Source organism: Harpia harpyja, chromosome 12, assembly GCF_026419915.1.
Source record: "Harpia harpyja isolate bHarHar1 chromosome 12, bHarHar1 primary haplotype, whole genome shotgun sequence".
NCBI lineage: Eukaryota > Metazoa > Chordata > Aves > Accipitriformes > Accipitridae > Harpia > Harpia harpyja.
The window spans coordinates 43,719,689-43,736,194 of NC_068951.1; the positions used below are offsets into that span (position 1 = coordinate 43,719,689).

A 16,506-nucleotide genomic window follows, 5' to 3' on the forward strand; every position below is an offset into this window, starting at 1 on the left:
GCGGTATCATTCTGCTAGCACACTATATTAAATACACTTTGAATCATGAAAATCCACTCTCAGTTTGGTCTTGGAAATATATTACGAGGGCAAGCAGCAGAGTCCTACTGCACTTAAATGTTTTATAGATCTCTATCGTAATGAATTATGATTTTTGATCATATAAATTTGACCTTATCTCCAGCTAGCATTTCCTCATTGCATGCACCTCCTAACTTTTCTTGCAAAGGGTAACTGGGGGGGAAATAAGTGGGAAGAACAACTTTAATTGAATTTTAGAAAGACACACACTTTGCCAAATAAAGTTTCCTCAAAAAACCGTTACAAATATCAAGGAAAAAGCGCTGCCCCAGGAGAGAAGGAGTGCTACGGTCACCCCAGGCTGTCAGGACAACGTCCCTAATGCTGAATCACAGCGGCAAAGCCCTCCACGCTTTCGAGCAACACACCACTGTCAGACCCCAAACCTCCTGTGGGCTCCCACGGGCCACGATCACAAACTGCAGGCGGACCGTTAAAAAAAAATAAATAAAAGCGTGGGGCTAAGAGGGAACACTTCTGAAGCAACAAAGAAATGTTTTTTAGAAGCATTAACTAGACCTGAACGCGTTTAAAAAAAAAAAACACAAAAAAACCAAGAACACAAGCAACTGCACCCCTGCTACGGGAGCTGGAGGCTGGGGGTTTTGCCCGGTGACAAAAACACGCGGGGGAACGGGCCGGTTCCCCGCCGTGCTTCACTCCTTCCCCGAGCCAAACCCTCACGGCCGCCGCCGCCACCGGCAGCCCGTCCTCCGGCGTTCCCCGCCAGTACTCACTTGCCTCAGCCACCGGCACCCGTGGGCCGCCGGACTGCCGTGTGCTGGGGCCGGTAACGGCCGGTAACGGTCAGTAACGGTCGGTAACGGTCGTCCCTCAGAGGGACGGCGCCTTCCCGCCGCCACCCGGAAGTGCTGTGGGACGGGCCCGCCCCCCGCCCCGCCCCGCCCCGCTGGCGGCGTGACCCGGAAGCAGTCGTGGTAGAGCTGAGGGTGGCAGGGCCCGCGTCCCCGCCATGGCTCCCAAGGGCGGCCCCGGCGGGCGGCAGCAGTCGGAGGAGGATCTGCTCCTGCAGGACTTCAGCCGCAACCTCTCCGCCAAGTCCTCCGCGCTCTTCTTCGGCAACGCCTTCATCGTCTCCGCTATCCCCATTTGTGAGCGGGGGGGGGGGCTGACAAGAGGGGGGGGCCTGACTAGGCGGGAGGGGGGATGGCAGGCCCTGTGAAGGGAGGGCGGCAGGCCCTGAGGGGGAGCAGGGGCTCCCCGCAGCCCGCTCCGGGCTCCTGGCCCGCTGCCGGGTGCGGGTGGGGGGGTCCCCGGGCTGCTGGGGTTCCCCCGGGCCGAGCCGGCCTTGAGCCGACCCCCGGCGGGATTATTTCGGCTGTCTCCGTGCTGCGTTAGATCCAGCTTCCGAGCCGGTCCGGCTTGGAACGGCGGGCAGGGGAGGTTGTTCTGTGGTTTGCAAAGATGGACGAGCCGCTGATGGAACACTGACGTGTCAGTCTCAGCGCTGCCCACAGCTGGCGGGCTGGCTGCTGCTGAGCCGGGTTTGACGTGGTCTCATAAGGCCCCTTTCAGCCACAAGCAAAGCAGATTTCTCTGTTGGGAAGTGTTTTTTAATGCAGTTCTAGGGTCAGCCCCCCCGCCCCCCCAGCAAAGTGATTTTGCAGGAACTGGCTTTGGTCTGGCAGAGCCGGTGCTGAATTGCAGAGCCGGTAAGCTGCATAGGACTCCTGTGGGGGCGTTTTTCTTGGAGACAGAAGCCACTCAAAATGTCTTTCTTTCTTTTAAGGGCTTTATTGGAGGATATGGCATATGGATCTTGTTCAGTCTGCAGTCCTGTATAGTGTAATGACCCTCATCAGTACCTATCTAGTAGCTTTTGCGTATAAGAACGTCAAGTTTGTTCTCAAACACAAGTAAGTTTGGTGGCTGTTTGAAGTAGAATTTATTATTAAACAATTTAACAAAACCACCATTTAAAACTTTTTTTTTTTTTAATGAATAAGAATGTCTGAAAAGTTACTCCAAAAACTATTTTATACAGAAGTATCTCCTAACTGGTTTCTGTCATCTCTCTTGTAATTGTGGAATAGACTAGCCTTATCAGTTAAGTGTACAATGAAATGGCAAAACTACCTTCATTCTCTGTCTGGGTATGGCCACAAACTACATTTGACTAATACTTCTAGTAGTTTGATTATTACTTGTTTTCCCTTCAACTTGGGCAAATGGTTTAGTGTCTTGGCAAAGTTTTATTCTTCACTGTCAATACAACTTCCTATAATCCCAGGGCTGGTTTTTGTTGGTTTTTTTTTTTTCATTTTTCAACTTTATCATAAACGGTGTTTCCTACAGAGTAGCACAGAAAAGAGAGGACGCTGTTTCCAAAGAAGTTACTCGCAAGCTGTCTGAGGCAGACAATAGGAAGATGTCTCGTAAGGAGAAGGATGAAAGGTAATCCTCTTTGTTCTTTTCGTTCTCTCCCTTGTTGTAACACTGCCTGGTATCTTTAAGGCTGTAAGTAGGATATTAGCAACTGTTCCTCAGCCATTGCTTTTTTCTGTGTTCTGGTAAGTAGAAGCTGTCCGGTCAGCTCTTTGTTCACCTGTAAAGCCTTTTTGAGGCAAGTTATCAATGAAGGGTCTCAAACATTGACACCCTTATCAATAAGGTCCCACAAGGCAACCTCTCAGTCCTTGAGTTGCAAAGCAAAGCAACTTATTGTACAGGCCTTGTAATAACTCTCTGGACAGCAAGCATCACAGCTGTCTTCGGAAATAAGATAAGCTCCTTTTCTTAAAGACGGGCTAGCATGATATATTTTGTGTAGTGGTGTCGTGGTCGAGACGGACAAACGACAAGTACGCATTCTTATAGTACAAGCAAAGAAGGTTTTTTTTATTACTACAAGCCAGCAAATTTATACCCATTATACTTGTTACCCTGTACATATGTCTGTCCCTTATTGGTCAGAAAGTTGTCAGAAGTTGGTTTTCTCACCCCTCATTGGGTGACTTTTTCAGGTTCCTTATCACAACTGCAAACGGTCATCACATTCCTTAAACTTAGTTTCCCAGGCATGCTTCTCATCCTTTCTTGTTCTCTCACGGGAACACTGCAATCTTGTCAAGGTCAATATCCTCCCCAGGCCCCTCGGTCCAGCCGAGGTCCTCTACATAGTGGCATGCAAGTTCCTTCAGAATAGCGTTTCCATATACTGCTGGACTGCACTGCTAATCACTGGTTGTACTTGTTACCCCTCGTGGTTGTAACTGGCATGTCTTGGTACACAGATTTCCAATGGAATAGCTCATACTAATGCACAGGCTATGCCTGGGGAGTGTATCGGGAAGCACTTAGTATTAGAGTAGATGCCCGTTAGGACTGTACAAGATGTGAGGTAATGAACCATCAGGTCTTTGGAGCAAAAAGCCTTGTCTTCCCTTCTAATTGCCAGGCACGCTGGTAGCATCTAACAGATACAGGCTCGCAAGAAGTGTTATTTATGAAGGGCTGAGTTTGACGTGCCTGGTAGGAAAACAAGCGTCAGTCATTTAAGTGTACAAGTGCACAGTATGTGCAAGGTTTTGTCTTTAATGACTTGACTGGTAGTTCTTGCTGCGCTCTGTCTTCTAGAAGCTGGCTATGAGGAGCAGCAGTATGTGGTTTACGACACCTCTGGGTGTCAATCACTTCATAATGGTGGGTGTGCCAGGATAGGCGTGGATTTAAATGTGCCTGAAATAATGTCTCTACTTGTTTCTAGAATTCTGTGGAAGAAAAATGAAGTTGCAGATTATGAAGCAACAACTTTTTCCATCTTCTACAACAATACTCTCTTTCTGGTCTTGGTCATCATTGCTTCATTTTTTGTGCTGAAGAACTTCAACCCCACTGTGTATCCTTTATTACCACGTGTGAAACAACCAGGGTCCTACTCCTATTTGTTGTCGTTAGTAGCTGTATTTGTCATGTGGGTTGTGAGATTACTCTGTTGATATGTGCAGTTGTTGTAGTACCTCAGCTTAGAAACACTGTAACATAAAAATAGATATTACCAAAAAAAAGTCTCCCAAGCATGTAAAAGTTTAATGTCTGCCATGAGATGTTTTAAGGATATGCCTTGGACAATATACAGAAATTCTTAAGGCTTTGCCATGTCAATTGTAGCTGTGGAACAAAGAGGCAGCTCGTGTTCTTACAGAAACACTGCATCAGTGTTAGTTGCCAGGTGCTCTTACCTTACAGGATTGTTTAGTTTCAGTAACTTCACAAATAAAGTTTTTTGTTACTTAAGTAAATAAGTGCTGCCAATCAGGGCCACATGTTAATTACAGAGCTTCTGTATTTAACTGTATTTATAAACACTTTTGAGAGAACAGGCTAAACTTTATGGGTGTCTTAATTTTGCAGTTAAGTACGTTTCACCATCCTGCTAACAGCCTTGATTGTCAGCTGTGTTTCAGGTTACAGTGTTGCAGTTTTAAAACTCATACAGAGAAAGAGGGTCTCAATTCCTCCTTCTTTTTCCTAAAACTTCTACTAAATGTTCTGTACAAAAGAAGTGGTATCTTTACAAGTATATGTCCTTAACCTTTTGCCTACAGAAACTATATTCTTTCTATAAGTGCTTCATCTGGACTGATTGCTCTGCTATCTACAGGATCCAAGTAGACAAAAAAAACCCCCACAGCAATTCATTTCTGTGAGGGGGTTCAACTGCCATACAAAAGTTTAAGGGTGGAATAGGAATACATGTTTTTTATTGTGTGACTTCTTGAGGGCATGGGGGGGAGGGTTTGAATCCAAAATGATTGAATTATATTTACTTTACATGGTATTATTCAATAACTGAAATAATCAATTTTTTTACTTAGCAATGAAAGGAAATGGCGTGTGAGCAGTTATGAAACGTAACCTTTCTGAAGCACTGCGTGGGTGTGATGGTACTACAGACTGGCTATTAGACAGGTACACTGTAAGGGACTGCTACACAGCGGTACAAACGGTTGTACTTAAAACCTGTAACAGAATTCCCCTGTAAGTTTGGTGACTGGTATAACAGCCAAACTCACTGACCATAAAAAGTGACAATCCACCATTTATCATTGTAACTTGAAAAGTTTTAATAAAAAGAAGGCTTTTTTTTGTCATTTAATTCCTTGGATTTCCATTCTTAATTTAAAAAAAAAAAAAAAAGGGTATTTATTTTCATAGACAAGCAGTGTGTGTAGGTTTGTCAACTCTTTCTGCTTCCAGAAGAGAGCAGTCTTCTAGAAGCTCGCATATGTACTGTATTCATTTGAAATACTCATTTTTAAGTAACTTGGAGTCAGGAGAAAACCTAAACAGTGTCTCCTAGAAAAATACTTTTAAGTGGTTTGAATGTACTTTTTTTTCATTCATCTCCAAAGTCATAAATACAAAGGGAAAAAAAAAACCAAACCCTGCCAGTTTTCCTGGCACAGCTTAACAAAAATGCTTTAGCTGGCTTTTTATAATGGGTTTATCAGACAATCCTTTTGCTTTTTTCATGCTATCAGTGAAGCAGCTGTTACGTTAAATGCTAAACTCTACTACTGTTAATGGAATCGTACTGTAGAAGTTACGGATTTTGCCATTACAGACTAGTGGAATCCTAAACAGGGAAGAAAGAGAAGACTTATAATCAGATTTAATGTAACAATTACTTTGCTAATCTTTACTTCAATAAGATTCATATTTATGTAAAGTGTAGCAAAATGAAGATTCTGAAGTGCAGGAGACAGTGTATCTGTGTTGCCTTAGAGTATGCTGGGATTGTAATAAATATCTCTATTTCTGACAAATGCAACCAGAACAGTCTCACAAAACTATTCCCTAATTACCCAGTGCCTGCTGACTGTTGCAATACTTCTCTCTTCGGCATCCTTTGGGACTGGGGTTGGATAAGGGTCTTCAATCTCAACTCTCCACTGCATAATTTACTTGTACTTTCCTTCCCAGTAAAGGTAATACTATTCATGTACTTACATCATGAAAATTCCAGTTGGTTTGGTGCACTTTAGAGCCGCCATTGAAATTACTTTTCTGGTCAGTCATTTAAGACTCTTCAAATTAATTTGATTGTTTTCCTTCAAAATATGTGGATTTTTCTTTATCACTTCTGCCTGCTTATTTGCTACTGAAGGGAGCCTTTTCATATTGCTTGCATAATTTTACTTTCCTTGGCCTATCGCTTTCATAAAGGATATCATCTGTATGTATTTTAGTCTAAGTGTTTAGCACATGTAGAACAAATTTCTAACAAACTTCTGTAAATGGTCAGAATCAAACATGAGGCCAAGCTGACCACTCTGTAAGCAACAGGACTTGAACATCCCTGTTTTGCTGGTCACTGGTGATTTGCTCAGCTCCTGCCAAAAGTACACAGTACTTAAATTCAGACATGTGAACAGGCAATGCTAATATATTCATTTTGCTTGTCAGCAGTGGTAGGGATAAGACTGCCCTATCAGGCGTTTTAGAAGGTGGCAGATGTATTTTGCAGGAAATCTGCCATCTAGAGAAAAGTGATTTGAAGCAGCGCTTTCTTCTGCTATTACTGTCAGTTCACTGAGTCTTTTATTAACGGCTTTTCATCTTTTACCTTAGTTTTTTGGTATTGACAGTTGCAGAGGCCTGGAGCGTAGTGTGTGTCAGAATTTTTCTGGAGGGAGAACTTCTCAGCACTGACAGCCTGAAACAAAAGCGGGTGGGTGGGTGGGCTGGGTTGTTTTCTACAGAAAGCCTAGTCTTTTCTGTGGATGTCTTCACAGAAAAGCGCTGGGGGTTTTTTTGTTGTTGTTGTTTTGGGGTTTTGTTTGCTTTTGAGGTTGGTTGGTTGTTTTTTCGCCTTGCAATCCCCACTACAAGCCACTCCCAGTTTCTTCAGTATAATGCTGAAGTTTAGCCTAAAGCTAGGCTACTGCTTGGCACCCCATTGCCCCCAGAGCACTAGGCAAGCTGTCTTCTAAGCTTTTGCTCTAAGTAAGGGACAATGCCATCTCCTTTTCAATTAAAAAAAAGAAAAAAAAAAAAAAAGGTTGGGAATTAATATATTTTTAATATGTTGTTGGATTCCCATCTATCTGAGAAGGGGAAGAAAGAACATGACGTTGTACCTCCAGAGGTGAGAAAAGGAACTAGTCTGCTACTGGGAAAATAATTCTACTATTAAAATAATGAAGCTGTTAACTGTATAATGGTCAAAGCCTTTGTGCTGCCCGTGAAGCAGATTTTAAAATACTGAAATAGTTCATTTTCACAGCTAATACCGCAACGTTAGGGGATGTGGCCCAGGGCAGTGAAAGTAAGTAACAGCAGGGAGGTGAGCAGTGCCTTCGGTGGCGGTCTCCACCTCGGCTAGCTGTGACTGACCAGCCCAGCGTCATTTTGGAGAGGCTGGTGACGGAACGGCAGTGGGATTTCAGTGAACTGTCAGGAGGACGTTCACGTTGTGTTTATTTCAGGACAAAATGTTGTATACAGCTGATATCAGTCTGCCTTAGGAGACTAACTTCTGGAAGTACCTTCTCCAAGACGCACAGCCAGACCAGACCAGCCCATCGCTCCCCTGCGCGAGGTCATTGTCCCTTGCCCAACATGGGTACAGCTGAAGATTAGTGTTTCCCTGTGGAACGACACATATCCAGTTTCAACATAAACCATTGCTGTTTCAAAATCAGTCTCACTATTAGTAACAGGTCTCCAAGTATAAAATTAGATGCACAAAATGCTTTTATTGTGTCCAAGCAGAAGTCAAAGTCAGACTGCATTTCTGGATATACAGCAGCTAAGTTCATTTACACATACCATAGCTCATTGGATTAAATACAGGAGAAGACAACTCAAGTATTAATATCTGTTCACGTGGCCCCCCGTGAACGCTGCACGCGCTCTGCAGGTATCCTGGCATTAAGGGGACTAGGATACAAGGGTCCTACAAATACTGTACATAGCTGTACCCCTAGGAAGTATGTGCCCAAAGTACGCGAGTCAATACGAGTGAGGAACATTTACCAAAATCATAGGCGCGTTTTACAAAGCAAACTCATGGTAAAATATGATGTCATTCTTGAGATGGGCAAATTAATATATAAATGCTTACTATCAACTCCTGTAGAGGGATGAAGTGCTCACAAAAAAACCTACCTGTTTAAACTGTGTCTTAAAAATACTATGCATTTACTTATGCCCGATTCCAGAATAAGTTAAAGCAAATGTGACCTTCCACCAAAGTACGTACCTGACTTTTTTCTGGTATTTTTCAGCAGCTATATATTATATATATTATAAGTATCTATATCCTTAAAAGCTCATGATTATTGAAATTTGCAATAGCTACATCTACAAGCAGGCAGAAGTAGAGGCAGGTTTCTGTAGATGCAAAACCCAATATTTTATCATGGCTTTCTTGGTTTAAGGTTTATGTGGAATTAGAATTTTGCAAACAGCCGTTGTTTTTATTAACCTGACATGCGTGTTTGGGTTTTCTAACTGTGCTCTTCTGGCTTGTACTCAGAAGCGCTCCACAGCTGAAATAATTGTATAGTTAGGAGTTGAGCTACCTAATTTCTAACTAATTCTCTGTCTTACATCCCTTATTCAACTACAAATGAAATCTAAAGCATATATTCAGCATAAAAAAGAAAATGGAAAATTTGAGCTTGCCCCTTCTATCTGTTAACCTGAAGAAACTTTATAGTTGAGATTTCCCAAATGTGGTTTTATTAAAACCTTAAGTTGTATCTGGCTTTTCTTCATTGAAAAAATAGATCTGTACATCCTTCTTTAATTACCAAGTACCTGAAGGTTATAAATTATTTTTTGCTTTACAAGTGTTTTTTCACAGCACAAGCATGAGGTGCTAAGAGTAAAGTAAAAATTAATGAATTCAGTCGAAGGTAAGAAAATACAAGGTTATTCTTGGTTAGAAGAGAGATCAACTGTGCTTTTAAATTTCACTGCAGATTAGTAGCAACAGCACACATCTCGAAGGATCCAGTGACAGTAGACACCGAGCAGCAAGCTGCTGAATGATTCTCATGACCGGATATTAATTCGGGGCTGTACTTCTGTACAGAGCACTTTTAAAACCATGCAGTCCAGGGAATTCATGCATTGCATTATGATCTGTAGTCCTTCTTGCTGTAGGGCTTATTTCCCAGAATATTATCTATTTCGTTTACAATGTGGGATGTCATCTTTGGAAGGACCTAGGGGTAGAAGAAAACAGATGTTTAATCACGCTTCCGTTAAAGGTTTTTCCAAATTTAAATCCAGATTTTATCAAATAACGTTTCCTCTGGGTTTTTGTGCAGCAGATATTGAAACATTCATCTAATACCTTTCTCCCTTAAAGGAAAAACTGCTGTCTTATCTTTACCCAGTGAGAGAATCACAGAAGTGCTCCTGAACTTTATGTGCATGGTATTGCTCAGCTGCAGCGGAAAGCGAGCTGGTGGCAAGAACATCAGAGGAGGCTCTTGTTGTGAAAAGCAACAGAGAATAATTAAGGTGGGTGCAAGTAACATGTGCCCTGTGGGAGACTTAGCACAGAATACATCACAACATGTCCTGGAATCAGGGCGCTTGCTTTTTCAGATACGTTAAACCTGCTGATGCCACCCTCCTGTTGCTGGATACGGCGATAACTACCACAAATGGTGGTAAGTCACAGTGATGCACCGTAGGTTTGCCTAATTAACGTGCGTAACTAGAACTGGAAGATGCCTGGAACAAAATACAATGTATTAAAACTACATTAAGAGAAGGAGGGTGCTACTCTCAAGATGTGCTGGTGTTACCCCCGCAGGGAGCTAAGCACCTCTGTTTAGGTGCCACCACCACCTGCACTTGCCTGTATGGCTCCCAGGTTCTCTATCAGCTGCTCTGGGTTGGAAGATCCTAGAAGAACGGAGCTCACCCCCTCGTTTCTCAGGCACCATGCTGGGAATAAAGTCACAAGATTGTCAGGAACATAGGTGTCACGACACAGCGTTACTCCAGATCCTAATGTTTGTCAGAGCTTCTATCTCTATTTGAAAAAATAATGACAGCATTAGTTGTCTCAACCTTCACTTTACTCCTCCGGCACTACCAGGAAGAAGATGCATGGGTCGGATAACAAACCATATCGCAGATCTTCCAGCATCCCCTCTGACCCTGGTCCCTGGCCCAGCAGTTGTCTTAATAGCGGGGTTTGGGTTTTTCCCTATCACAAATCACAAGGATTCACCTCTTTGCTATTTGAACCAGGGATCATTTTTCTAACAGACAGACATGTGTGGTATTTTTCAGCCTTGGCTCTCAGCAGCACAAAGATAATTATTAAAAAAAAAACAAACCCAAAACAAGAAAAAAGAACTCTCTTTTTAAAAAGTAGCATTCTCTTATATCCATCAGCCCAGTGCGCTGAACAACTGAGGGCTTCCACCCAGGGAGGGACTGTTCGGAGAAACAGGCAGGTCAGGGTTGGACCCCTGAGGATGGCCCAAGATACACTAGCCCTCTTGTCAATCAAAGCCTGATGATGATGCTGGAAACAATCTTATTTTAAGTAATTTTTAACTTTACTGCTCAAAAAAAAAAAAAGTTATTTTGTGTGAGGCTAATGGACCAGGGGTTACCTCAAAAGCAATACATGGCATATTTAATTAATGCCTACAGGGTGTTTTGTTTGTTTTGTTTTGTTCTTTTACTGTGTTCCTTGAAATGCATTAGCCTTCTCCTAATGAGGTGTTGCATCACCCATCTTCAGTCTTTCCATCTTTCTAGCATTTTGTTCCATAATCCCTGATAGCAAATAATCATTTAAGTGTTTAAAATAGATACAGGCAAAGACGAAGCCATCCTCTGTCCTGTTTGAAAGATGACACATCTTTTTCTGTGCTACCATTTGCCTAACCATCACTGACACTTAACCAGGAGATAGGAGCACTAACAGAGCACCCGTAGCTTTAGGGCTTTGTACAAGGTTTCCCCTGCGCTCGTCTCTCACCGACCCGTAAGGCACAGACTCTCTCTCTGCGTTGCAGAGCGTTTCCCTTCGCACTACGAGGATGCGAGCCAGGTGATGCGCTGGTGGCAACGGCGAAGGCGCAGTGACGTTCGTCCCCGTCCCGTCACCTACCGACGGCCAGCTGAGGCAGCGTGCACCCCAGGCGCTCGGCGATGGGCGACAGGTCCTTCAGCTTCACCTGCTGCTTTCTGCCCTCCTCGCTTATGATTTTCTCTTTCAGCCACTGGTAGCACTGGAGGTGAATTACATTGCAATCGACTGTTAGCTTTAATCTTCTGCGACGGAAAGTTGAAGGCAATTATAAACAGCTCTTAAAAAGCCATATCCAACCCAGGAGGTAACAGAGGCTGAATAACACAATGCTTTGCTACCCGAAGCAATTACGACAGGACCAGGACGTCTCCTGTGAGATCCTATACCTATATCTTTCTGGCTTTATGCAACTAATGGACTCAGTCTGGAATCTGGAACCTCCGCAATTTTATTTTTGGACCGCTGGGTCCCATCGCAGAGAGGAAAGAAGTGAAATATTAGTCAGCTTGAGAAGATCTTGACACAGACCCCCCACAACAATTGTGAGAGAACATCTGATCTTGTTCAAGATTGACTATTACCATTCAAGATTAGAAAATTAATTAAATGAAGCTGAGATTGCAGTTCTCCCAGCTCCAGATTCGAAACTTGATTCTGCTTCACTCTCATCAATTTAATTTGGATGCCTCTCTGCAATGCTACCTGCTTAGCCAGCTTTTAACAAATATTGATAATGTATTTTATTTTGGAAAAAAACCCCACAAATGCAATGAAATACCACATTTGAAAACGTTGCCCTTTGTAAGCAACTCAGTGCAGACTGCATCTTTCCTTTAAAAAGCACCAAGCTGAGCAAAAAGCAGCACAGGGACGTACGTCAACCTGCTGGCACTTGTCAGGCAGTGTTGGCTTTTGCCCATCAGCTGATACGGAGGCTCAAATACCATTCGCGTTGGTTTTTTTCCCAAATCCATGACATTTCAGCGCTCTGCCATTTTTCAAGCTGTTAAATAACATGCCTGCCACAGGCGTTATATGGGAGGAGACCCCATAACACCCAATAAGAATAAAATCTGGACGATTGTGAGAGAAACCAAGCGCTGCGGTGACATCGCAACACTAAAACCTGTTAGAGAGGGCTGCTGCCCTGCCCGGCAAGGGGCAGGACCGCCGGGGACCCACAGGTTTCCTGGGGTGCTGGGGGTCTGCCCTGCCTGCGGGGCTCCCTGGAGGGATGCTGCGGGGCTGAGCTCCACCACTGCTCCCCCCATGGGCTCGCTGCCTCGTCGGCTGGTGCCCAGGGAAGGGTGGGCAGGAAAAATAACGTCCAAGTCTGTTCTACCCACGCCGTGTGGTTAAGAGGGTTTGAAGTCACAGCAGCTGTATCGATTAACGTCAGCTGGGAGCATCAAACACGACAGAAACCCTGGGCTTGTGCCTTCTCCTCGACTATGTCTGGTCCATGTAAGGGTGGCGACGCATCCTTCTGCAGACCCCCCCGGAGCCTGGCTCCAGCGGCGTGCTGCCCCACAACCAGCACGAACCCCAGCGTCTTTATAACCTGGATTCTCCCGCACTTTGAAGTGTGGTTGCCAGAGAAACCAAGCTGATCCATCAATACAGCAGCACACAGGCCAGCCTTCTCACGAGGGATCCGTTTTCCCTTTGTTATTTGCTTGCCCTCGCAAAAGCAGCACATCTACTTTTCTCAAACATGCAACAAAAAAGTACCTTTAGTGCAGCCCTTGAGCTTTCAGGGACCCCGTTGCCGTATTTCCCCGAGATGATCCCACAGGCTAGCGGAGACCATGTCATTGCTCCGACCCCTGCAGAGAAAACAGAGGAGGAGATTTTTAGGGGACTGGGGGAAATCAGAGTTGTATCAAAAATAGGACTTTTAGTTAAAAAAATAAAAGCAAAACAATTGCTGCTTGTTTCTATTGCCGCTGGCAGTGACATTCAGTTGGCGTCTTCCAGGAAGATGCTGCTGATGCCCTTAAGGGGCACTGACTAGCTTATTCATCCAAAACCTTATTGTGAGAGCCTCCAGCCCCATCCTGGCTCCTGCTGCCGCAAAGCACCTGAACTCCTGACCAGGTATCTCCTACACCCGTCCTGCCTTACACCATCACATCCTTCCTGCGTTGGCCCCGCTTGGCAGGGGCACCAGCTCCCACCCGTCCCCGCTCAGCCTGGTCCTCAGCCCAGCTGCTCGGGACACCCCGGCAGGAGATGCACAGAGAGGCATCAGTGTCTTCTGGAGCCGGGGAGAGGTGGCACCCGCACGGTCCATGGGAGTCAAAGAGTAAGAAGCAGCCGTGGCAATTAACACCTATTTCTATCAGAGGCACAATAAGCCAGCTTTTCTTTCGCGTCATTAGATAGATACTTGTCTGTCCCCTTCAGATCCAGGGAAGGCGAGTGCTGTTCCCATGTAGAGCCCCAGGTCAGCCTGCTCTGTATTTCTTTCTGCAAATGAAATAGCTGAAAGGCACAGCAGTCAGTCTCACCGATTTTGTGATATAATTCCGGCAGCTGAACCTCCACTTTCTCTCTTTGGAAGAGATGGTATTCAGCTTGCTCACACACGGGCGGTATCATGTTAAACTGCCTGGCTACGGAGTAGGCTTCCTGGAGAAAAGAAATCAGTAGATAAAATACTTCATTAAGCAAAAGCATCTTGTGGGACATAACCTACCAGCCAACCCTCCTTGAGCGTGCAGGTGCTAACGAACTCATTTCGCTACCCCTTAGCAAGGCCACGCACATCCCTCCGAAAGCTGCCACGCCGAGGCAGAAACGCAGCCGCATCCCTGGCTGCCCTGCTTCCCCACTGCCCCTGTGCCCACCGCAGCAGGGTACGTGCCCACCTCCCGCCTCCTCCAGCCCAAAGGTGCTTCAGCGCCAGCGCAGCGACAAGCCAAACAACTCCCCGGCTGAGATGGCTGGTGCCGAGCTTGTTTATCGTGTTTTGACCCCGCCACGAGAAGCAGGGACCAGCAGGACGCTCTTGGCAACTCTTAGAATGACAGAATGGTTTGGGTTGGAAGGGATCCTTCAAGGTCATCTAGTCCGACCCCGCTGCCATGAGCAGGGACATCTTCCACTGGCTCAGGTTGCTCAGAGCCCCGTCCAACCTGACCTGGAATGTTTCCAGGGATGGGGCATCGACCACTTCTCTGGGCAACAGCAAATGCTTCTGACAAAGTGTTAAGGATGAGCTGTCGGGATGCTGGTTCCCCCAGTCTAGGGTTTTTCAGGTAAAGCCAACTAGGAGATCCCTACCGCCGAGCAGGGATATTTCCCGTCTGCACCTCTGGACGTGGCAAGTTCAGAGCAGTGCCACCCACGGGGAATTCTCCCCTGCGCGGGGACCGTTCCCACCGCAGCAGTAGCTCCGACGGTCCCGCGGGCCATGGACCTGCTGCCGAGAGCCACGTCTGAAACGGGGCATCAGCGGGGCACGGCCATCAAACAGGCGCTTTACCAAAATTCTTGAAGTCAGCCAAATAAAACCAAAATGAAACAAACCTCAATAAAGCGAGCCAAGACACCCAAACCCCCAGATCAGCCCATCTTCTCCTAATTAACACTAGACTCATTCTGGAACAGGTTTTAAAATTATTTTAGGTGAAGGGATGCTGGATGGAGTAGAATGCAAACATCCCCAGCCCAGACACCTGCTTGTGGTTCAGGTCCCAGCATGGCTTTCAGCAGACTCTGCAGCCTGGATGGAGAATTACCAAGTGTCAACACTTTCCTAAAAATCAACTTTACCATGATCTCCATAGCGCTCCAGCGCGATGTTCCCCAGTACATCGCCATGCCTTGATTTATTACATGTGTCATCGCTCGGACAATTTCTAAAGGAGGAGAAAAAAGAAGTATGAGAACTGCACAGAGACCAATTTTTCAGCACCAAATCCTCCCAAAGCCACTTATAAATGCCAAGTCTGCTGACAAGTCTGAGCAGCTTTGCATTAAACACTACTTCTGCTGTGTTCTCTTGCTTGAGCATGGATGAAAAAGCATTGACAGTGTGAATGCGTGAAAAAGTGTGAAAAAGACATTTATCCTGCAGTTGTTTAAAAACTGCTTTTACCAACTGGCCATTGCCTACCACTGCCTTATGGTAATATCTCTTTTAAAATTTAACACAAGAGGGCAGCACAGCCGAAAAATAAAATGAAAGATAAATTAAATTTATTTTAAAATTTGTTTACTAAAAGCATATATCTGGTCCTGCTTCTTTTTACTAGGAATATTAGGATGCTGGGGATAAAGTTGCAAAACTGGATGATTGAACCCGGCTCTGTCAAGGGCCCCGCCGCCCGTGGGAGGAGCAGGCGGCACCTCTGCAAAACCCGGCACAGCTCCTTAGCGCAGCAGTCCCACGGTCCTTGTTTTTCTTTGGGGAAGATGGAAGCCTACAAGGCCATAAGCGCCGGGGCAGGATCTTTAATTTCCATCCATCGGACCCCTGCTGAGCATCCCTGTCTCCTTGTGGGGGGAAAAAAAGCCATCATAATCTTTAGTTTGCAAGAAAAGGAGAAAAAATTGTCTATCCCTCATGGTTGCCCAGGAGGTTACAGAGCCTGGTAGGATGCCTCGCTAATGCTATGAAGAAAAGAGCTGCTGCTTACTGTTTGCAACTCATTTTTAAGGCTGATTTCTCCCTGGGACCAGCCTGCTGGGTACGCAACATCGCGGGGAGCCCAGGCAGCACCGCTGCAGAGGAGCGGGGTCCCTGGGACCGAGCGGGGTCCCCAGGGCACAGCCACTGTGACAGTATAAATAACTGCCCCAGCTGCAGTAATAAATTCATATTTCTTACTCCTTGCCCTTTGGAGCCGAGCAGCAGCTGCCAGGGCACTGGCACTACACTGGCCGCTAACAGCACATCATTTAAACGGACAAAAATGGGCTAAACTCGCTCTGAGAGGCAAAAGAAAGTAGTACTTAGTCACTACTCCCAGTGCCGCACAAGGCACCTCGCTGTCAGCGGGAGGTCAGTGCGCTTTTCCCTTGGGAAAATGGCAAGGAGCCAATACTCTACACCTACACCATGAATTTCTGACCCATCAAACTGCAGTGAGACGACTCTGCTCGGCCACGGGGCTGCACGGAGAAGCCCTGTGTGTTTATGACATCCCTGCCGTTACTTAGACAACGACTCTGGGCATCGCTGTCTCAAGATCAAGATGAGCTGCCTTTTATATCATGAGGATTCTCATCCTATTTATGGGAAAAAAAAAAAAAAAAAAAAGAGCTTGGCAGAGGGGTGATTACACTGCCAATCTTGACGTTATTGTGAGATTTCTTCTGCAGGAGGCGACAAGCAGCTAAAGATGATGAAGTCTCCATTTATAACCTCGGAGGGCTGTACAAGA

At 45.4% G+C, this 16,506-nt stretch overlaps 3 protein-coding genes across 10 annotated transcripts in view; 1 reads left to right on the forward strand and 2 right to left on the reverse strand.

Moving 5' to 3' along the window:
• Nucleotides 1-949, reverse strand: part of TIPARP (TCDD inducible poly(ADP-ribose) polymerase) — a 41,746-nt gene extending 40,797 nt beyond the window's left edge. For 4 of the 5 annotated variants that reach the window (XM_052804280.1, XM_052804279.1, XM_052804282.1 and 1 more), the window contains exon 1: nt 819-949. The gene's annotated coding sequence lies outside the window, so the exon portion shown is untranslated. The remainder of the gene's footprint in view (nt 1-818) is intronic. The other variant, XM_052804284.1, reaches the window with a different exon arrangement.
• Nucleotides 950-999: 50 nt separating this feature from the next.
• On the forward strand, nt 1,000-5,200 carry SSR3 (signal sequence receptor subunit 3). The gene is made up of 5 exons (XM_052804292.1): nt 1,000-1,193; nt 1,832-1,958; nt 2,398-2,496; nt 3,809-3,940; nt 4,650-5,200. The coding sequence occupies exons 1-5, from the start codon at nt 1,055-1,057 to the stop codon at nt 4,714-4,716; spliced, it is 564 nt and encodes a 187-aa protein (XP_052660252.1). The 5' UTR covers nt 1,000-1,054; the 3' UTR covers nt 4,717-5,200.
• Nucleotides 5,201-8,587: 3,387 nt separating this feature from the next.
• The window catches only part of KCNAB1 (potassium voltage-gated channel subfamily A regulatory beta subunit 1), a 71,747-nt gene continuing 63,828 nt past the window's right edge, over nt 8,588-16,506 (reverse strand). For all 4 annotated transcript variants that reach the window (XM_052804287.1, XM_052804288.1, XM_052804290.1 and 1 more), the window contains exons 9-14: nt 14,894-14,979; nt 13,627-13,747; nt 12,848-12,942; nt 11,195-11,315; nt 9,923-10,011; nt 8,588-9,278 (exon numbers count right to left, since the gene is read on the reverse strand). In XM_052804287.1, coding sequence (XP_052660247.1) covers nt 9,189-9,278; nt 9,923-10,011; nt 11,195-11,315; nt 12,848-12,942; nt 13,627-13,747; nt 14,894-14,979 — 602 coding nt within the window. In that variant the 3' untranslated portion in view covers nt 8,588-9,188. The remainder of the gene's footprint in view (nt 9,279-9,922; nt 10,012-11,194; nt 11,316-12,847; nt 12,943-13,626; nt 13,748-14,893; nt 14,980-16,506) is intronic.